This window comes from Lithobates pipiens, unplaced genomic scaffold (assembly GCF_037356315.1).
Source record: "Lithobates pipiens isolate NorthernLeopardFrog02 unplaced genomic scaffold, aLitPip1_a1.2 Scaffold_27, whole genome shotgun sequence".
NCBI classification, from domain to species: Eukaryota; Metazoa; Chordata; class Amphibia; order Anura; family Ranidae; genus Lithobates; species Lithobates pipiens.
Window position 1 is genome coordinate 31,634,982 of NW_027507788.1, and position 22,165 is coordinate 31,657,146.

At 42.4% G+C, this 22,165-nt stretch overlaps 1 protein-coding gene across 1 annotated transcript in view; it reads right to left on the reverse strand.

Moving 5' to 3' along the window:
- Positions 1-830: 830 nt before the first annotated feature.
- Positions 831-22,165, reverse strand: part of LOC143933727 (heat shock cognate 71 kDa protein-like) — a 48,172-nt gene continuing 26,837 nt past the window's right edge. The window contains exons 4-9 of the mRNA XM_077456725.1: positions 18,782-18,934; positions 9,880-10,435; positions 8,428-8,630; positions 6,370-6,568; positions 3,628-3,860; positions 831-1,522 (exon numbers count right to left, since the gene is read on the reverse strand). Of these exons, the coding sequence (XP_077312851.1) occupies positions 1,322-1,522; positions 3,628-3,860; positions 6,370-6,568; positions 8,428-8,630; positions 9,880-10,435; positions 18,782-18,934 (1,545 nt within the window). The 3' untranslated portion in view covers positions 831-1,321. The remainder of the gene's footprint in view (positions 1,523-3,627; positions 3,861-6,369; positions 6,569-8,427; positions 8,631-9,879; positions 10,436-18,781; positions 18,935-22,165) is intronic.

Genomic DNA, 22,165 nt, shown 5'->3' on the forward strand with positions numbered 1-22,165 from the left:
TTTTATAGAAGGTTCTTTCAAACCAACGATTATCAAAGTGAGTAGAGTTATACAGCTCAATCGTTTACTAAGGAGCATGTGATCTTCTGCGGCTGCCCAAAGAGCCATTATTACTCTTATGCCCTGTAAACACAGTCGGACATTCCGACAACAAAATCCATCAGATTTTTTTCTGACAGATTTTGTGCCAAATTTGTCTTGCATACACACGGTCGGACAAAGCGATCGGAAAATCCGATTGTTCTTAACGAGGTGACGTACAACGCGTACGTCGGGACTATAAGCGGGCCAGTAGCCAATAGCTGTGGTCTCTTAATTTATTCTGAGCACACATGGCACTTTGTCCGTCGGAATTGTCTACACACAATCGGAATTTAAACAATCGGATTTTGTTGTCGGAAAATTTTAGATCCTGCTCTCAAACTTTGTGTGTTGGAAATTCTGATGGAAAAAGTCCGATGGAGCCCACATACGATCGGATTTTCCGACCGTGTGTACAGGGCATAAGAAATTTTGTCTAGTCTCTAAGATTTAAAATTGCTGTGTCACCTAAGCCTTAGCCATATGATAAGAAAAGTCAGGAAAGCAAGAAAGTTAATATATATATCAGGGATATGCAATTAGTGGACCTCCAGCTGTTGCAGAACTACAAGTCCCATGAGGCATAGCAAGACTCTGACAGCCACAAGCATGACAGCCAGAGGCAGAGGTATGATGGGACTTGTAGTTTTGCAACAGCTGGAGGTCCATTAATTGCATATCCCTGATATATATGTTACAAACAACCAATAATAAACAATTCTTAGAAAAGCTAAACTGAGAGCAGGGTCTTTGATGTGAAAGTCTTTTATTAAAACTTTAATTAACTTACAATGCTGGTCTTTGGTTTGCACACGAACTTTAGGCCCAAGTTACAGTTGGCAGTTCAGTTGACTTCTATATCCTCTATGCATGTATTTAAGACCTTAAAGGGGAGGGGGGGGGGGGGGTAAATTGTTTGGTGCTTGCCTAAGGATTAGAAACTCTGAGAAGCCTTGTATGCACGCATTGCACCTTTATAGAAAATCTTAACTATTGATGGAGACCCCAGGATCTTGTTGCATAAATAAAATGGGAGTTATTGGACATCACTGGGCATAAAAGGTGTACAAATACTGGTTAACCAAAAATATAGTCCCACCTAATAAAAGGACATTTAAGGCTGTGCAAGACAAGCAAGGATTTAACAATCTCTTTAAGTATGGAAGCACATATACATATGTGTGTTTCAAAAGGTGACCATGACATGTAAACTGCTCCAGAGTGCGGAAGAGTGAAATTCTTAATCCACTTCTTCAATGGTGGGTCCGGAAGAACCACCAGCTGCACCTCCACCAGCTCCAGGAAATCCTCCAGGCATTCCACCAGGCATTCCACCAGGCATTCCAGCTCCGCCAGCACCTTGGTACAGCTTGGTGATGATGGGGTTACAGAGGTTTTGCAGCTCCTTCTGCTGATGTTCATATTCCTCCTTCTCAGCCATCTTAAGAGACAAAACAGAAAGATGCAGATGAAGAGAGCAGTTGACAATGTTCAAGGTGTAGAAAAGTCACAAATTTGTGGAAGTAATTGTTGTAAATTTCAAAAACAGAACCTAAAATGAGCCCATGTACAAGAAGTTTAAACTACTTGACTTACTGATTGCAGTAGGAGCCCTGTGTAAGATATAAATCAATCCCAGAGGGAGCTTACACAGGGCTATAGACCCCCACTTTTCCTTCTCTTTATGACAGCACTGGATACCTGTACAGTCAATCATCAAACACTAGCGCTGTCACGTGGGAGGAAGGGTACTGAGTCTCATGCTCCCCCACAACAAAAATACAAGAGAACAAAGAGATAGGGGAACCAAGGGAACGCAAGTTTAAGCTGCTTTGGGGCATTACTAAATTAACCATGTTTCTTTGTCCTCCGTAGACAAAACATGCATTCACTTTAAAACGCACAAAATCATTATTTTCACATTTGAACAAGCATGTACCCAAATGCCTTTTTGAGGCTCTCGACATTCCAATAGTTACTGCATTTGCTTAGAACTTGAAATCATAGGACGGAGTAGCTTATTACAATTTCTGTGGACCTCCCATTTGCACATTGGCAATCCCATGTCTATGGGGCCAGCAGATGCTCAGTGGATAACTGAGCAGGGAGGGAATAAATGATAAATTAAACACACTAGAAAACCTGCTTCTGCCCCCATTGCTCACCACAAAAACAGTTGACCGCATCTTCCTCTTCTCCATAAGTATAAAAATGAATGCTCAGCTGAACCAAGGACTAATATTTATAGAGCAGCTTGTGGCCAGCAGTGGTTACCTTGGGATAAACTTGAAGATTGCTTCCCGAGCCTTTTGGCTAATATCAAGTGTAGTATTTGTTCTTATCAATTTGCATTAGGTGAGATCCACTGCTATTGTGGCCTTATGTCAGGAATTGCTTGTTGGTGTGATGGGGATCCTGGGGAACCTTCCCCGTGGGAAGGAATCCAAACTAAGCACCCACTGGGTAAGGTGTGGGCCTCCTGATTTGAGCAGAGCTACTTAGCCTGGCTGAAGGCTGAGAAGGTGGAGAGCCCGTGGTGTCAAATGTCCCCATGGAGTGACAACCCAAGGGTGCTCTCTCCCCACTGTGAGAATGACCACAAGGCCATGACACCACAAGCTTTTTTTTCCACTCCTTGCCTCATGGGATAGGCCTTTTGGCCAAGACTCAGGCAATTTTTGTTACCATGCTGCAAGGTCTATCCATTGTCTGGAACTTATTGGCATGTATTTTCCTCCACTTGTCTGTGCACTCCACTTTTTACATGTGTTTTTCTCCACTGTGGGTGTGGTCTTTGGGCCTAATCTGAAGTCTAGAGGGAGGATGTGTAGCCATCAGCTTCCTTCCTTAGCTGCCTTGTGGATCTATGTTCAGTAGAGACCTCACCCAGTACTTTGTGGTTGGCTTCAGCTAGCCATAAGGAAAATGGGTCTACCAAGCCTTTTGGCTAGGTGGACCAGAGTGTCCTGACTTTGTTTGGAGTCTTGCACTCCATGGGGGGGCACTAAAGAATTATTTATCTTCAGGAGGAGACCAGTGAAGGCTCCAAAAAAATCACATAAAGGGAACATGGTAGCATTATTACCATTGGCAAGAGTAGATATTGTTTAATGATGTTAACAATCTTATTTGATGCTCTGCAAAAGCTCCAAAAAGGAAGCAAAGGTAACCGCTCACCATATCACAAGCCATCAATTTATAAATGCATCCAGCAAACTGACCAATCTATCCAATGTACAACCCCCAAATTAATTTCACTTGGTTAGGGGCTTACTCATAGGGTCATTTTAACTGATGGTTGAACAAAACCAGACCAAAGGTTGGTCCAAAGGTTGGTCATTACAGTTCAGTGATAGAGTTTTTCTGTTCCATGCATAAAAAAATATCTACAGGAATGAAAACTATCTAGTCTGCTGCAGTGATCAGTGTCAATTACTGTTTTGAAAAATGTGTTAAAAAACAGTACTCTGTTTAAAGACTCCACCCAGGCCATGCGTGGCAGTCATTACAAAAATAAATTGTTCATACAATAAAATTACCACCTACCTGGTTCCTGTCTAACCAGGAGATGACCTCATTGCATTTGTCCAATATTTTCTGTTTATCTTCTGGGCTTATCTTGTCCTTCAGCTTCTCATCTTCCACTGTGCTCTTCATATTGAAGGCCAAGGACTCCAAAGAGTTCTTGGCCGCAACTTTGTCCCTTTGGGCTTCGTCTTCAGACTTGTACTTATCTGCTTCTTGGACCATACGCTCAATCTCCTCCTTGCTGAGACGGCCTGCCAGAAAAGTTTGTACACATAAATTTTATTTTAAAGGGTAAAACATACAGTGCCTTGCAAAAGTATTCGGCCCCCTTGAACTTTTCAACCTTTTGCCACATTTCAGGCTTCAAACATAAAGATATAAAATTGTAATTTTTTGTGAAGAATCACCAACAAGTGGGACACAATTGTGAAGTGGAAAGAAATCTATAGGATTTTTGAAACTTTTTTAACTAATAAAAAAATGAAAAGTGGGTCGTGGAAAATTATTCAGCCCCCTTGCGTTAATACTTTGTAGAGCCACCTTTTGCTGCGATTACAGCTGCAAGTCGCTTGGGGTATGTCTCTATCAGTTTTGCACATCGAGAGACTATAATTCTTGCCCATTCTAACTTGCAAAACAGCTCGAGCTCAGTGAGGTTGGATGGAGAGAGTTTGTGAACAGCAGTTTTCAGCTCTTTCCACAGATTCTCGATTGGATTCAGGTCTGGACTTTGACTTGGCCATTCTAACACCTGGATACGTTTATTTGTGAACCATTCCTTTGTAGATTTTGCTGTATGTTTGGGATCATTGTCTTGTTGGAAGATAAATCTCCGTCCCAGTTTCAGGTCTTTTGCAGACTCCAACAGGTTTTCATCCAGAATGGTCCTGTATTTGGCTGCATCCATCTTCCCCTCAATTTTAACCATCTTCCCTGTCCCTGCTGAAGAAAAGCAGGCCCAAACCATGATGCTGCCACCACCATGTTTGACAGTGGGGATGGTGTGTCGAGGGTGATGAGCTGTGTTGCTTTTACGCCAAACATATCGTTTTGCATTGTGGGCAAAAAGTTTGATTTTGGTTTCATCTGACCAGAGCACCTTCTTCCACATGTTTGGTGTGTCTCCCAGGTGGCTTGTGGCAAACTTTAGACAAGACTTTTTATGGATATCTTTGAGAAATGGCTTTCTTCTTGCCACTCTTCCATAAAGGTCAGATTTGTGCAGTGTACGACTGATTGTTGTCCTATGGACAGACTCTCCCACCTCAGTTGTAGTTCTCTGCAGTTCATCCAGAGTGATCATGGGCCTCTTGGCTGCATCTCTGATCAGTCTTCTCCTTGTCTGAGCTGAAAGTTTAGAGGGACGGCCAGGTCTTGGTAGATTTGCAGTGGTCTGATACTCCTTCCATTTCAAAATGATTGCTTGCACAGTGCTCCTTGGGATGTTTAAAGCTTGGGAAATCTTTTTGTATCCAAATACGGCTTTAAACTTCTCCACAACAGTATTACGGACCTGCCTGGTGTGTTCCTTGGTCTTCATGATGCCCTCTGCGCTTTCAACAGAACCCTGAGACTATCACAGAGCAGGTGCATTTATACAGAGACTTGATTACACACAGGTGGATTCTATTTATCACCATCAGTCATTTAGGACAACATTGGATCATTCAGAGATCCTCGCTGAACTTCTGGAGTGAGTTTGCTGCACTGAAAGTAAAGGGGCCGAATAATTTTGCACGCACCACTTTTCAGTTTTTTATTTGCTAAAAAAGTTTAAAATATCCAATAGATTTCGTTCCACTTCACAATTGTGTCCCACTTGTTGGTGATTCTTCAAAAAAAATTAAAATTTTATATCTTTATGTTTGAAGCCTGAAATGTGGCAAAAAGTTGAAAAGTTCAAGGGGGCCGAATACTTTCGCAAGGCACTGTATTTAATTGGTTAGGCTTCAATGTTAAAAAATGTCCTTAGTTTTTTTTTTGCCCTTCCAGTATACACATTTTAAGAATAAAAAATAATGTCACCTAATGGGTCAAATTCATACCACATGAGTTGTAATGGGGTGCATTAGAAAAATGTGTGCATGCTTCACTTCTAACGTCCTGACCTCCATTTTCCACCTTTTTGGCAAATGAAAGGAGTAGGATTTTCCATGACTGCTGTGCCGTAATAAATTCATTTTTTTAACTCACATTAGAGTAGTATATATTACACACAAACACAAATTGTATTATATAATATACATCAGAGGAATCTGAGGCACTCACGGGAGGTATAATTCAAAATTAGTTGTAGTTTCCCTAGCATAGTAAATGTAGTATAGTAGCATAGTAAATTACCACAATTAGAATTTTATGAGTCCCGAGAGTACTTCAGATTCCTGTGATGTCTGTGATATATATATATATATATATGAGAAATGAAAAAGAGGTAGGTTTTCTGTAGTGCAGTAGAGGAGAAATAGGCAGGGCTGGCCACACGATTTGAGATTTCCTATGCCCGGTGCTTGCGCAGCCCCACTGCCAGAAGAAATTTTCAATGTTTCAGGGGTTGGGCTTCAAGTAAAATTTACTTTAGGAATAATCAAAATTTTGAATTGGGGGTGATACCTAGGAAAACATTGCCTATTAGGTCCCATTTAGAACCATGTGGTAAATATACTAGTACAGACAGGATACATTTGGGTTCAACACAATTTACTTTGTTGGTGCTTTCTTTAAATCGTTAAGCCTTGATCATTACACACTTTCCCTACTAACCTTTGTCATTGGTGATGGTGATCTTATTTTCCTTGCCAGTGCTTTTGTCTACAGCAGACACATTCATAATTCCATTGGCATCAATGTCAAATGTCACTTCAATTTGGGGAACCCCACGTGGAGCAGGTGGGATACCGGTTAACTCAAATTTTCCCAGAAGATTGTTGTCCTTGGTCATCGCTCTTTCACCTTCAAATACCTGCCAAAAGCCATCAGGAAAACTATAGGTTATTGTTCTGTGGCTTGATATATGCCAACAATGATAGCAGTTCAGTCAAACACAGTTGCTATTAACCGACCAAATGATCAGCAATATCTGAGGGACAATGTTATTTTCATTATTTCCTGTCTATAGTTATGAAGCAGATGAGTACAAAGGCTCACGTTTTTTAGCTGCCAACACAGAATCATTGGTAAAATTGGTGTGCCGCTTTTACAATTAGAGAAAATCTTGGTAAAATTGACCAACCCTAATCCTAACCTTCCCCATAAATGCTGTCAAAATAAGTCTAAAATTTTGTCATGTAGTCTGTTTGGGTGAAATTTGGCAGAAAAAAATAGTTTTGCGTTCAAAGAGCTAATATGGTTATCATTGCCTTTAACTTCAGATAAACTTCAAAACTAGCCCCTGCATTAACCAAAACCCTTTGTAGAGAAACAGAGTAATGCTCTGTACACACAATCGGAAATTCTTCCAGCGAAAGTCCGATGAGAGCTTTTGGTCGGAAAATATGATCGTATGTATGCTCCATCGGACTTTTGCTGGCCGAATTTTGGCCAACAAAAGATTGAGAGCATGTTCTCCCATTTTTCGGTCTGAAATTCCGATGGGCAAAATTCCTACACATGCTCGGAAACTATTTTACGCATGCTCGGAAGCATTGAACTTAATTTTCTCGGCTGATCGTAGTGTTGTACGTCACTGTGTTCTTGACGGTCAAAAGTTCAGAGAACTTTTGTGTGACTGTGTGTATGCAAGCCAAGCTTGAGAGGAATCCACTCATGTGTATGGGGCATTAGGGTTTGCAATGACATTCTTCTGTTCCTTAGTGTCTAACCCCACGTTCCCAGCTAACAAGATATAGTTACATGAACAAATTCAGGATAGGAGATCCCCTAACCCTCAAGAGCAATTTGAAACCAACTGTACTACTAAAACCCAATAATAATGTTATATCTAGAACCAAAACTTTGGTGTTTCCATTGGACAATTTCCCCTCAATTGCTGTCCTGGTGAATTCAAAATTTAGAATTTCATATTGCTTTTAATTATGGTAACAATGATCAACAGGTCAAATAAAGAGGGAGAAATGTAGTGTAGTGCAACAAGTAATAACATTTATTCTGAACACACATCAGAGGCACTCCCATCCTGTACTCTTACTTCACGGTTTTACTCGAGCCGTAACAGTTTTTTGGTACATAAATAAACTTAGGATAGGAGCTTCCATAACCCATGGGAGACATTTAAAGCCAATTGCACCCTTAAAAAACCAAAAGGTATATCAGAAGCTAAAATATTGGTGTCCCAATTGAAATATTCCCCCTAATTGCTGTTTCAGTGAACTCAAAGATTTGGATTTCCTATCACATTTGATTCTGGTAACAATGGTCAACAGGACAAATAAAGAGGGTATAGATCCCTAACTTGTATTCTATTGAATATAACAAGTAATATAATTTATTCTGGAGACACATCAGTAGACCACGAACTCCCGACCTTTACTCTTACGTCATGATCTTATATTTAATTGTTTTTGAGGATTCTTTAATATTGGAGAGGTGCCTGTGGATTCAAATGCACCATTGGGATACGCCCAGCGAGGAGCGAGGACGGTATCCACACATAATATAAGCCATAAAAAAAAAACAGGACAATTTTCTTTATTAAAAAGGAGAAAAAGGCCTTAGATACATTTTAAATTTTGCCTTACTGATTGACGCAAATGCATTTTACTGAATGGTGACATTTTGTCAAAATATCCATATTTTGGGCTCATCCTTATTTAATATATTAATATTTTCTGCCTGAAATGACTAGCTTTGCACAACCATTACCTGAATTAGGACCCCTGGCTGGTTGTCGGAGTAGGTGGTGAAGGTCTGGGTTTGCTTGGTGGGTATGGTGGTGTTACGTTTAATTAGCACAGTCATGACTCCTCCAGCCGTTTCTATACCAAGAGACAGAGGGGTGACATCCAACAGTAGAAGATCCTGAACATTTTCCGATTTGTCACCAGACAAGATCGCAGCTTGAACAGCTAATATAAGAAAAACAAATAAATACCAGAACATCAGAGGAATGGAATTTTAATGATTAAAAGTAACAAGAGATTTAAACGGTTATTTGGAACATCCATAAAATGTAAATACCAGAAGAATCTTTGCAGGTTGCAATGAGGGATAACATATGATGAGAAGTTACAAATAGGCAGATTACAATATGTATTTATTTACAGCACCCACAGCTTGCTTTGGGTTATTGTACGTTGCCCATTACTGTCTAATTTATTAGATGAAAGCTAGAGCTGAACTTCAGTATCTAAAACCAATTCTTTTTTTGTAAAGAGTGGAGAATTGGTAAAACCTTTGTCAGCTTTTTATTGCCATCTGTGGCTCGGGTAGGGAGATTCTTTTATTATTGGTGTCCATTGAGGCCAGTGGAAAGCTTCCAGAGAGAACAGTTGTTCCAATGATGGATGTCTAAGCCCTTGTACACACGGTCGGAGATTCCGACGGAATGTGTCCTATCGGACCGTTTTGTCGGATATTCTGACTGTGTGTGGTCTCCATCGGACTGTTTCCGTCGGAATATCCGACAGACCAACTTTTCCAACTTGCCGGTAAAAATGCTCCGATCAGACATACTCCGATCATGTGTAGCCTACTCCGACGGACAAAGTGCCACGCATGCTCAGATCAAATTCCTAGACCAAAGCTATTGGCTACTAGCCTGAACGTAGTCCCGTCGTAACGAAATAACGTCATCACGTTATGTACAATCGGATTTTCCGACAACTTTGTCCGACCGTGTGTATGCAACATCACTTCCAGACCTCTTCCGGAATTAATCCGTCGGAATTACTCCGACGGATTTGGTTGTCGGAATCTCCGACCGAGTGTACAAGGGCTGAGAGGGGATTTCCTTTACTTTAAAGAGATGTACTTACATCCTGTTGTATCTATGGGACGTAAAGTGAAAATAATACTCTCTTTCAGGACACAGATGATGAAAAAACGGACAATTGTTTTAACCATACTACTACTGCTACTCCGTCCAAAACAAAAAAGTTTTAGCTTTTGATACTTACTTTAACGCCTGGATGCCATCTTGCACATGAAGCCATGTGTCGGTAATGTGACTGGCAGAGTAGTATTTTTAATGTATGGTGTGACTACTAATTTAATCACAAATATTCAAAACCAAGACCATGCCTTTTTTAAATTTTTTTAATTAGTAGGATAGTGTTTAGGTGATATAAATATGTGAACACAGAATATAAGACTTACCTGCTCCATAGGCTACAGCTTCATCTGGGTTAATACTTTTGTTAAGTTCTCTTCCATTGAAGAAGTCCTGCAGAAGCTTTTGGATCTTTGGAATGCGAGTGGACCCTCCGACCAGTACAATATCATGAATCTGAGCCTTGTCCAGCTTGGCATCTCTAAGAGCCTTCTCTACTGGCTCCAGAGTCCCACGGAAGAGGTCTGCATTAAGTTCCTCAAAGCGGGCTCGGGTGAGGGAAGTGTAAAAGTCAATGCCCTCGAAGAGGGAGTCGATCTCAATACTGGCTTGAGTGCTGGAAGACAGGGTGCGCTTGGCACGTTCACAGGCCGTACGTAGCCTACGAATGGCCCGCTTGTTCTCTGTTATATCCTTCTTGTGCTTGCGTTTAAACTCTCCAACAAAGTGATTGACCATACGGTTATCAAAGTCCTCTCCACCCAAATGGGTGTCTCCAGCAGTGGATTTGACCTCAAAAATACCATCTTCTATGGTAAGAATGGAGACATCAAATGTTCCACCACCAAGGTCAAAAATCAAGACGTTTCTCTCACCACCCACCTAGAAGTTTACAAAGAAGAAAAGAGTTTCACATTTATTCTTAGGCAAAACCATTATGTACAGTTTACTGGGTACTGCTTGGATAAGAGTATTAAAGGGAAAGTAAATTGTATGTTACTTTTCCTTTTACTATGGTCAAGAAAAACGAATAAATACATAAAGAAAATATTGTTTTAAGTCAGGTAAATTTAAAAAACTGTATTATTATTGTATAGTTTATTTTATTTTATTTGGCAAATAAAACCCTTAACACTTTCACTTTTCCTCCTATCTCCTCACAGCCTTCATTCAAAGCAAGACTTCAAGGCAACCTACTACTGCCATGTTGCCTACTTAAAAAACCCTCAATGGGCTGAGAATTTTTTTCATATTATAAATCTTAATTTGCAAATTCATAAAACTAAGATTATATACATATTGTTAAATAAACATACAATTATATATATATATATATATATATATATATATATATATATATATATATATATATGTGTAAAAGGCCAGTATGGTGGCCTGAATTTATGGGAGGAGCCCGGAGGAGTAATTGATCAGCCCGTTCAGCTGTGTTCCTTATCAGCCAGTACGGTGGCCGGAATTTATGGGAGGAGCCCGGAGGGGTATTTAATCAGCCCATTCTGCTGTGTTCCTTGTCGGTTCCTGTGTTATTGCACACAGGAACCGACAAGGAACACAGCAGAATGGGCTGATTAAATACCCCTCCGGGCTCCTCCCATAAATTCCGGCCACCGTACTGGCTGATAAGGAACACAGCTGAACGGGCTGATCAATTACTCCTCCGGGCTCCTCCCATAAATTCAGGCCACCATACTGGCCTTTTACACACACACACACACACACACATATATATATATATATATATATATATATATATATATATATATATATATATATATATATATATATATATATATATACACACATATACTATATTGTCAAAAGTATTGGGACACCTGTCTTTACTCACTGCTTGCTTCCCTGCAGAAATCACAAGTGGAGCCGAGTGCGGGTAGCAGGGCCAACATTTGTGATGACAGGCCAGGCTACTTCTGAGCAAGACAGGTACCCTTATGCCGAGTACACACGATTGGAATTTTGGTCGGAAAAAGCTCTGATGGTTTTCCCAACTGGATTTCGCTCAAGCTGTCTTGCATACACACAGTCACACCAAATTCCGACCGTCAAGAATGCTGTGACATACAACACGTAGGACAGGACTAGAAAAAGGAAGTTCAATAGCCATTAGGCAATAACTTCCATCTCGTAGTTGAATCTGAGCATGTATGAGTTTTTCCACATCGGAATTGCATACACACAAACGCATTTTTGGATAGGAACTTTTTCCGACCGAAAAATTGAGAGCATTATTAATATTATTATTATTCAGGATTTATATAGCACCAGCAATTTACGCAGTGCTTTACAATATAAAAAGGAGACAATACAGTTACAATACAATAAAATACAAGAGGATTAAGAGGGCGATGCTCAGAAGAGCTTACAATCTAATAGAACATGCTCTCATGCCGCATACACATGATTGGAAATTCAGCCAGCAAAAGACAGAGGAGAGCTTTTGGTCGGAAAATGTGACCATGTGTATGCTCCATTTGACTTTTGAAAGATTTAGAGCATGTTCTCAATTTTTTGGTCGGAAAAAGTTCCTATCCGGAAATCCGTTCATGTGTATGCAATTCCGACGTGCAAAAACTCACGTATGCTCAGATTCAACTACGAGATGGAAGCTATTGGCTACTGGCTATTGAACTTCCTTTTTCTAGTCCGGTTGTACGTGTTGTATGTCACCGCATTCTTGACGGTCGGAATTTGGTGTGACCGTGTGTATGCAAGACAGCTTTAGCAAAATCGCGTCAGAATTCCGTCACGAAAACCATCAGAGCTTTTTCCGGCCAAAATTGCGATCGTGTGTACACAGCATTAATCTTTTGCTGCTCGAAATTCGGCCAGCAAAAGTCCGATGAAGCGTATTTTCCGACTAAAAGCTCTCATCAGTCTTTTGCTGCCCGAATTTCCGATCGTGTGTACGCAGCATTAGGCTTGGTTCACACTGCAGTGATGTTGGACCTCTGTGAATCCTGTGCAGGTTCCCGCATCGCATACAACTCGCAGGCTGTTCATACTGCCCTATGGGAACTAAAATGGGGGTGTCATTAACTTTCTATTGACACCCCATTTTAGTTCATTAATCGCAGTGCAAACTGTGAATTCGGACAGGAATCGGATCGCGTGGGTCTGAACACCCATGAGATCCAATTCTGGTGTGGACCAAAATAACGGGTCTTGTTCGAGTTTAGTCCAAATGCGATGGGAATTCAGCCATACAAGCTGTATGGCTGAATTTGCATCTCACAGACATGGCCTGTGATTCGCATAGCAGTGCAAATCACATGCGATGTCTGACACCGCAGCAGGGGGAACCAGCTCTAAATGTGCCCCCTCGCCTATTGTGGTGTTTGAGGGAGCTCAGGGATATTCACACCACCAGGCATGCAGAGAATGCAGGGATGGGAGGTGTGCTGGCTGTGAGGCTGAAAAGGAGCCAGTGCAGTGACCTCTGTTATCAAGCCTGAGAAGAGGAGGGGCCCAGGGGAGAGCACAGGGAGGATCAGAGAGGCACGGTGGAGTGGCTGGAAGAACATCAGGGACAGTAGCTGGCCGGAGCGGACTTCGCCTCCCTCCGTTATTAAACACAGGGAGAGGAGGGGGGAGTACTTGGGAAGGCTCACAGAGGCTTGGGTTGTCCCGATACCACTTTTTTAAGACCAAGTACAAGTATCGGTACTCACCGATACCGATTACCGATACTTGTGACAGTGGCACTAATATACAGCACTGATAGGTGGCACTGAGACGTGGACTGTCAGTAGATTTTTATTTATTTATTTTTTACTTTTTTTTACAATTTATATAAATATATATATTTTTTACAATGCTTTTGTGTGTGTGTGTGTGTGTGTGTGTGTGTGTGTGTGGGGGGGGGTTGAGCAGTGAGCAGACAGGGTCAGTGTTTTTTATTATTTTTACAATTTTACTCTAGAACAGGGGTAATGAATTAAAATTCAAGGAGGTCCGATCGCCAAAATTTTCTTTGGGCCGAGGTCCGAATCTCAAGTCTGTGCTATGACTCAGAAAATATTGTAGTAACTGTATATCTATCAAAAACATGAGAAATTTACAATTTCCTTAGCATTTCAACAATATTTATTGTCAAGTTAAATCTGGTGTCCCTATCACAGTGCCCCTTCACATCAGGTGTCCCCATCACAGTGCCCCTTTACATCAGGTGTCCCCATTACAGTGCCCCTTTACATCAGGTGTCCCCATTACAGTGCCCCTTTACATCAGGTGTCCCCATCACAGTGCCCCTTTACATCAGGTGTCCCCATCACAGTGCCCCTCTACATCAGGTGCCCCCATCACAGTGCGTCTTTAAATCGGGTGCCCCATCACAGTGCCCCTTTAAATCAGGTGCCCCCATCACAGTGCCCCTTAACATCAGGTGTCCCCATCACAGTGCCCCTTTACATCAGGTGTCCCCATCACAGTGCCCCTTTACATCAGGTGCCCCCATCACAGTGCCCCTTTACATCAGGCATTCCTGTCAGAGTGTCCCCTTACATCAGATGTCCCCATCAGAGTCCCCCTTAACATAAACTGTGCACATCAGGGTGCCCCTTAACATAAAATAAGGGTCATGCTGATGGGCACATTTTATATTAAGGGGCACTCTGATGGACACAACAAAACGCGCCCCTTAACTTAAAATTTGCCCATCAGAGTGCCCCTTTTAATATAAAATCTACCCATCAGTGTTGCTCTTAAAATAAAATATGCTCATTAGCGTGCCCCTTAACATGAAATAAGGGTCACACTGATGGCCGCCTATTATGTTAGGAGGCTCTCTGATTGACAAATTTTATTTTAAGGGGCACACTGATAGGTATATTATTAATATGCACAATGCTGGGCTTTTTTTGTAAGGAGCACATGGGTATATTTTTTATGTGCACACTGATGGGCATGTTTTGTTAAGGTGCCCCTTAACCACTTCCCACCCGGCCAATGCATATATACGGCCGGGTGGGAGCCGCCTGCTCCTGATAGGACGTTTGGGAACGTCATTCAGGAGCAGCGGGATCGCGCGCGCGCGCGCCCGCGCAGCGGCGCGATCCCGATGTGCTCGTGTCACCCGGACACGGCACATCTCAGATCGGCAGGAGGGCTCTGTGATTGGCCCTCCTGATCACATGATGGCCGTGTCCAATCACGGCCGTCATGTGATGTAAACAAACAGCCGGTTGCTAGGCAATCGGCTCTCCTCTCCTCACACGGAAGTCACCGCTGAGGAGAAGAGAGCAGATCGCTGCAGCCGGCTGATGATCAGTGAGTATGGGCTGCTTTTTACAGCTTTTTACTCACTGATCATCAGTGTAGTGTACACACACAACACACCACACAGTACAAACACAGTCCCCACATATGTCCCCAAAACACACATGTCCCCAAAACATACATGTCCCCAAATAATAAAAACACATGTCCCTAATAATAAAAACATGTCTCCCACATATGTCCCACTAAAATCACATGTCCCAATGATTATCTGCACACATATGTACGTGATCACCTGCACACATATGTACATGATCATTTGCGTACATATGTCCGTGATCACACAAACCAATTATTATACACTTAACGGAATTTTTTTTACCAAAAACATGTAGCAGAATACATTTTGGCTTAAATTTATGACAAAATTTGATTTTATTGGATTTCTTTTCAAATAGAAAAAAGAAAATATAGTTTTTTTTCCAAATTTCCGCTATTTTTGCGCTTATATCGCAAAAAAAAAAAAACGGAGTCGTGAATAAATAACACCAAAATAAAGCTCTATTTGTGCGAAAAAAATGATAACAATTTCATTTGGGTACAGTGTAGCATGACCACGCAATTGTCACTGAAAGAGCGAGAGCGCTGAAAGCTGAAAATTGGGCTGGGAAGGAAGGGGGTGAAAGTGCCCTGTATTGTAGTGGTTAACAAAATATGCCCATCGGTGTGCACAATAAAAATATACCTATCAGCGTGCCCCTTAACATAAAATAAGGGTCACGCTGATGGGCACCTTTTATGTTAAGGGGTACTACGATGGACAAATTTTATTTTGCGGGGCACGCTGATGGGTATATTTTTAATGTGCACATCGATGGGCATATTTTGTAGGGCACATTTTGTTGTGCCCATCAGCGTGCCCCTTAACAAAATATGCCCATTGATGTGCACATTAAAAATATACCCATCAGCATGCCCCGCAAAATAAAATTTGTCCATCGGAGTACCCCTTAACTAATAATTAATAAAAGGTGCCCATCAGCGTGACCCTTATTTTATGTTAAGGGGCACGCTGATAGGTATATTTTTATTGTGCACACTGATGGGCATATTTTGTTAAGGGGCACCTTAACAAAACATGCCCATCAGTGTGCACATAAAAAATATACCCATGTGCTCCTTACAAAAAAAGCCCAGCATTGTGCATATTAATAATATACCTATCACTGTGCCCCTTAAAATATACCCAACAGTGTGCACAATAAAAACGAATGAATTATCCATAATGTGCCCACATACCTTTACTACAGGAGCGAGGGCACAACTGAAACTGCCTGGCAAGGAGAGCCAGGACCCGGGAATAGGGAACCGCGAGCAGCAGGGGGCGGGGCGCGCATGTGACGTCACACCCCTACTGCCCGTGAGCGTGTCTCTCTTCAGCTTCGAGAGACGCGGCCAGGAGCAGGGGGCGGGCGCATGCGCGCAGCGTCACTGGTTGCTGGGGAAACCCGCGGTCCCAGCAAACCAGTGATTGCTTCAATTTAGAAGTATGCTGGCGGCACGGCGGTCCGGGCAGAAGCTCCATTCGGTCCGGACTCGGGCCGCGGGCCGCCATTTAATGACGGCTGCTCTAGAATATTTATTTACTACAATGTTTCCTTTTTTTATGAAATTTTTTATTTAACCCTGTTGGGGGTAGGGGGGCTTTGGTGAGATGTCAGGGGTCAAAACAGACCCCTGACATCTCCCCTTTGAGATATGGAAATTAACCGAGGATGTCTACCCCCTACCAGTCCCTTTTGTCAGCAGCCTCAGCTGCTCAGAACATAAATGGACAGAGGCTCCTCTCTATTCATTAACTCAAGCTTCATAAACACAGTTTACAGTACTCAGTTATGAATGGACAGAGTCCGTAATCACTGCATTCGGAAAAGGAAGGAGTCGGTAAATGACATATTTACCGGCTCCTTCCTCCGCTCCCATCAAACGATTTGTGAGGGGGGCAGAGGAGGATGGGGGGGGGCGGAGGAGCACATGGAGGGGGAGCATGGGAGGACAGAGGGGATCGGAGGAGCACACAGAGGGGGACCGGAGGAGGACGGGGGGCCAGAGGAGCCCACGGAGGAACACAGAGGAGGACACAGAGGGGAGTCGGATGAGGATACAGGGGACCGATACCGACACTAATATCAGTATCGGGGCAACCTTAACATAGGCATCTGTTCTGTGGCTGCAGAGCTACAGTTTTGTCAGTGACTGGCTGGATCAGTGTGATATCAGGTGTACTTACAGCTCTTCTTCTTGTAGTTATGCCCAAAGGAGTGTGGGAGGGAGAGCAGAGTTAGCAGTATGCTGCTGCACGGGAAACCTGCAGATTGGACCAGCAGAGCTCTCTCTCTACGTGTCTGCTCTGGATGTTTTTCAACACAGTCAGGGGTCCCAGGCCCTTGGGCAGTGCCGAAATGCCCGAATGGTCAGTCCGCCCCTGTCCATGTCTTTAAAGATCTTGCTTTGTGCACTGATGCGCAGTCATGTTGGAACAGGAAGGGACCATCCTCAAACTGTTCCCACAAAGTTGGGAGTATAAGTGTTGGTATGCTGAAGCCTTAAGTGTTCCCTTCACTGGAATTAAGGGGCCAAACTCACCCCAGAAAAACAGCCCCAATCCATAATCACCCCTCTACCAAATGATTTGGACCAGTGGACAATGCTTAACTTAACCCCTGTTGTGGTTCGGTCAAACGTTTTAATAATTTTCTAACCATCAAAATTCGGAAATTCTGTATCAGAATTCTCAAAAACGTGTGTATTACGGAGCAGCAAATGATGCATAATTGTGTAAAATAATATGGAAAGTTCCTGGCATCCTGATGAGTTGGTGGGACTGGTGGTCAAGAAGCAAATAAGGCAAAACAACCTTTGAATAAACTTTTGAACCCTTTCTCCAAGAAGCCTTTTGGGAACCCAAACTAACCCCCCCAAAAAAAAATTGGACTTTGCCATCAGAATCTTTGAAATTTAGTCCAAATTTAACATAATTTACAATTCAGGATCAACTCTACTCAAATCCTTGTGAAACGGTGAGGTTGATTCACTAAAACAGAAGAGTGCAAAAGCTGATGCAGCTGTGCGTGGTAGCCAATCAGCTTCCAGGTTTTTTGTTTGTCAAAGCTTAATTAAACAAGCTTCAGTTAGAAGCTGATTGGCTACCATGCACAGTTGTTATGCCGCATGCACACGATCGGCATTCTCGTCGGAAAAAAGCTCTGATGGTTTTCCCGTCGGAATTCTGACGGAATTCCGCTCAAACTGTCTTGCCTACACACGGTCACACCAAATTCCCGACCACCAAGAACGTGGTGACGTACAACACGTACGACGGGACTAGAAAAAGGAAGTTCAATATCTAGTAGACAATAGCTTCTATCTCGTAGTTGAATCTGAGCATGCGTGAGTTTTTGCGCGGCTGAACTGATCGGAATTTCCGATAGAAGGTTTTTCCATCAGGAAAATTGAGAACATGCTATCAAATTTTTGCTGGCGGGAATTCAGCCAGCTAAATTCTGATGGAGCATACACACGGTCACATTTTCCGATGAAAAGCTCTCATCGGTCTTTTGCTGGCCAGAATTCCGATCGTGTGTATGCGGCATAAGAGATTTTGCATTTTTCAGTTTTAGTCAACCCCCGTCTGTCTATGTAAGGTCCTTGAATCGTATCAGGAGTCTATAATCAGCACCATTCTATGATGCTGAAGGATCTGACCGGCATTTTCAATTTTTACCTTTTAGACAACAATTCAGAGAAATCCTGACATCCACTGTACAGTGGATACATGTTAACAGTAAATAGCCAATCATTCAAAGGATTACATACCTAATTACTTCATTCCAGATTGTCAGAACCCACCTTGTATAGCCAGCTGTATAATGACAAAAGTGTATCAAATATCTAGATTGGTGTCACGGCTCTTACCTTCTTGTCCAAACCATAGGCTATGGCAGCTGCAGTTGGCTCATTGATGATACGGAGGACGTTGAGACCAGAGATGGTTCCAGCGTCTTTAGTTGCCTGTCTCTGGGAATCATTGAAGTAAGCCGGAACAGTGATTACTGCATTAGTGATTGTCTAAAGAGATAGAAAAAATGCAAGATTTAGGGCACCAAAGCTTTTAAAAAATCTGATTTATGTATTGATTCTGTGCTGTCTATATACTGTAGTATCCAGCTGTAGTAAGGCAAGGCATAGGAGATACTAATAAATGAATAAACATATATAAACAAATAAAAGTAGATACAAGTATAGCTTAGTTACCATAGGCGTGTGTATGGGGTGTGCCGGAAGTGCCTGGGCACACCCTAATCATTCCACATGTGCATCGCTCTGCCAGTTCCATATGGGTTCCCAGCAGCAGAGAAAGGAGAGAGGAACCCAACTCACAAATCCATTGTTTATCTGCCTGACGGAGGGCCAAAAGGGGACTATTTAACCACTTTTGGGTGCAGGCGGAGTGATCTACTGCACTGCGGTTCCCGATATATGCACACACGTGTTTGAGCTTTGGGGTAGTGTAATAGGCTGCGCACACCTATGTTAGTTACTGTCCGGCCTGAAGAGACTAGTAAAGTTTAATACCCTTTCTTGCAGTTAGGGTACACTTGTCAAATAATGCATTGATTGCGGTTTACTTCAGTGAAAGCTTGTCATAATTGTAATATGCATTTGTAATATGCAAATCTAAGGCTTCTGTTGGGTCCAGTTCACATCTCATGTAGTGGCAACGAGCGTCCCTGCTCATTTTTTATTTTTTTTTGCACTATTTACACGCATTTCCCATTTTAATGGACTGCCCTATTCATGTTTATCACCAAAAAGAAGCCCCCTGTTCCTTTGTGGGCAAAGAGCTTTGGCTGATTTTTAAAGGCACTTATCGCCATAATTTCCGAGTGATTTTGTTGTTCCACAATCATGTAAAAATTGCACCACATTTGGGGTGTCATTAAATATGAATGGCACCCAATTGCTCCTTTTTTTCGTTTTACTAAGATCTGGATTTTCAGGTAGAGTCGTGGTGATTTGGCCGGCGATTCGAAATCTCCAAGTGTAAATGGGGCCTAAGAGCTGATCTTTGAGTCTACCCTCCCACCACTGTTGGTCAGCCTATAAAAATAAATTTTGTGTGCCAATTACCTCCTCCAGTACACTATACATAGCAGTGGCAGCTGGTGGAATACCCCGCACTTACCCAATCTAGGTTGCGGGCAGCACTTTCTCTGGGCCATGGCTTCCCCTGCATCTCCTCCTCCTCAGCGGCCAATAGGATCACTTCTCCTCTTGGCCAATCAGGTAGGAAGACAACAGCTATTGCTAAACAACTGGGTGGGCTCAGGGTTCCTTAAGCCCACCCTTTTTTAAGCCAATTAGAGCCTCAGACTCTAATCATGCGCTTCTAAAAAAAAAAAAACATTGGAATCAATGCGTCCAGTGCCCTGCATGTAGATTAGGGCCTGGACGCATGGATTAGGGGGACGGCACTCTTGCACCCCGTATGAATGGGCCGCCATTAATACATAGTATAAATGCACCAACCCTATTTACAGTGCCTTGCGAAAGTATTCGGCCCCCTTGAACTTTTCAACCTTTTGCCACATTTCAGGCTTCAAACATAAAGATATACATTTTTTTTTTGTGAAGAATCTCCAACAAGTGGGACACAATTGTGAAGTGGAACGAAATCTATTGGATTTTTGAAACTTTTTTAACTAATAAAAAAATGAAAAGTGGGGAGTGCAAAATTATTCAGCCCCCTTGCGTTAATACTTTGTAGAGCCACCTTTTGCTGCGATTACAGCTGCAAGTAGCTTGGGGTATGTCTCTATCAGTTTTGCACATCGAGAGACTGAAATTCTTGCCCATTCTTCCTTGCAAAACAGCTCGAGCTCAGTGAGGTTGGATGGAGAGTGTTTGTGAACAGCAGTTTTCAGCTCTTTCCACAGATTCTTGATTGGATTCAGGTCTGGACTTTGACTTGGCCATTCTAACACCTGGATATGTTTATTTGTGAACCATTCCTTTGTAGATTTTGCTGTATGTTTGGGATCATTGTCTTGTTGGAAGATAAATCTCCGTCCCAGTTTCAGGTCTTTTGCAGACTCCAACAGGTTTTCATCCAGAATGGTCCTGTATTTGGCTGCATCCATCTTCCCCTCCATTTTAACCATCTTCCCTGTCCCTGCTGAAGAAAAGCAGGCCCAAACCATGATGCTGCCACCACCATGTTTGACAGTGGGGATGGTGTGTTGAGGGTGATGAGCTGTGTTGCTTTTATGCCAAACATATCGTTTTGCATTGTGGGCAAAAAGTTGGATTTTGGTTTCATCTGACCAGAGCACCTTCTTCCACATGTTTGGTGTGTCTCCCAGGTGGCTTGTGGCAAACTTTAGACGAGACTTTTTATGGATATCTTTGAGAAATGGCTTTCTTCTTGCCACTCTTCCGTAAAGGCCAGATTTGTGCAGTGTACGACTGATTGTTGTCCTATGGACAGGCTCTCCCACCTCAGCTGTAGTTCTCTGCAGTTCATCCAGAGTGATCATGGGCCTCTTGGCTGCATCTCTGATCAGTCTTCTCCTTGTCTGAGCTGAAAGTTTAGAGGGACGGCCAGGTCTTGGTAGAGTTGCAGTGGTCTGATACTCCTTCCATTTCAAAATGATCGCTTGCACAGTGCTCCTTGGGATGTTTAAAGCTTGGGAAATCTTTTTGTATCCAAATCCAGCTTTAAACTTCTCCACAACAGTATTACGGACCTGCCTGGTGTGTTCCTTGGTCTTCATGATGCTCTCTGCGCTTTCAACAGAACCCTGAGACTATCACAGAGCAGGTGCATTTATACAGAGACTTGATTACACACAGGTGGATTCTATTTATCACCATCAGTCATTTAGGACAACATTGGATCATTCAGAGATCCTCGCTGAACTTCTGGAGTGAGTTTGCTGCACTGAAAGTAAAGGGGCCGAATAATTTTGCACGCACCACTTTTCAGTTTTTTATTTGCTAAAAAAGTTTAAAATATCCAATAGATTTCGTTCCACTTCACAATTGTGTCCCACTTGTTGGTGATTCTTCACAAAAAAATTTAATTTTATATCTTTATGTTTGAAGCCTGAAATGTGGCAAAAGGTTGAAAAGTTCAAGGGGGCCGAATACTTTCGCAAGGCACTGTATATTATTAAGAGAAATATACAGTACTGCGAGACTACAAACAATATAAATGCTCACTTAGTTGGGGGGGAGGGAGGTAAAGTAGAGGAATATTTACCTTATTGTTCACTTTCCCAACAGCCGGTGCTCTTTACC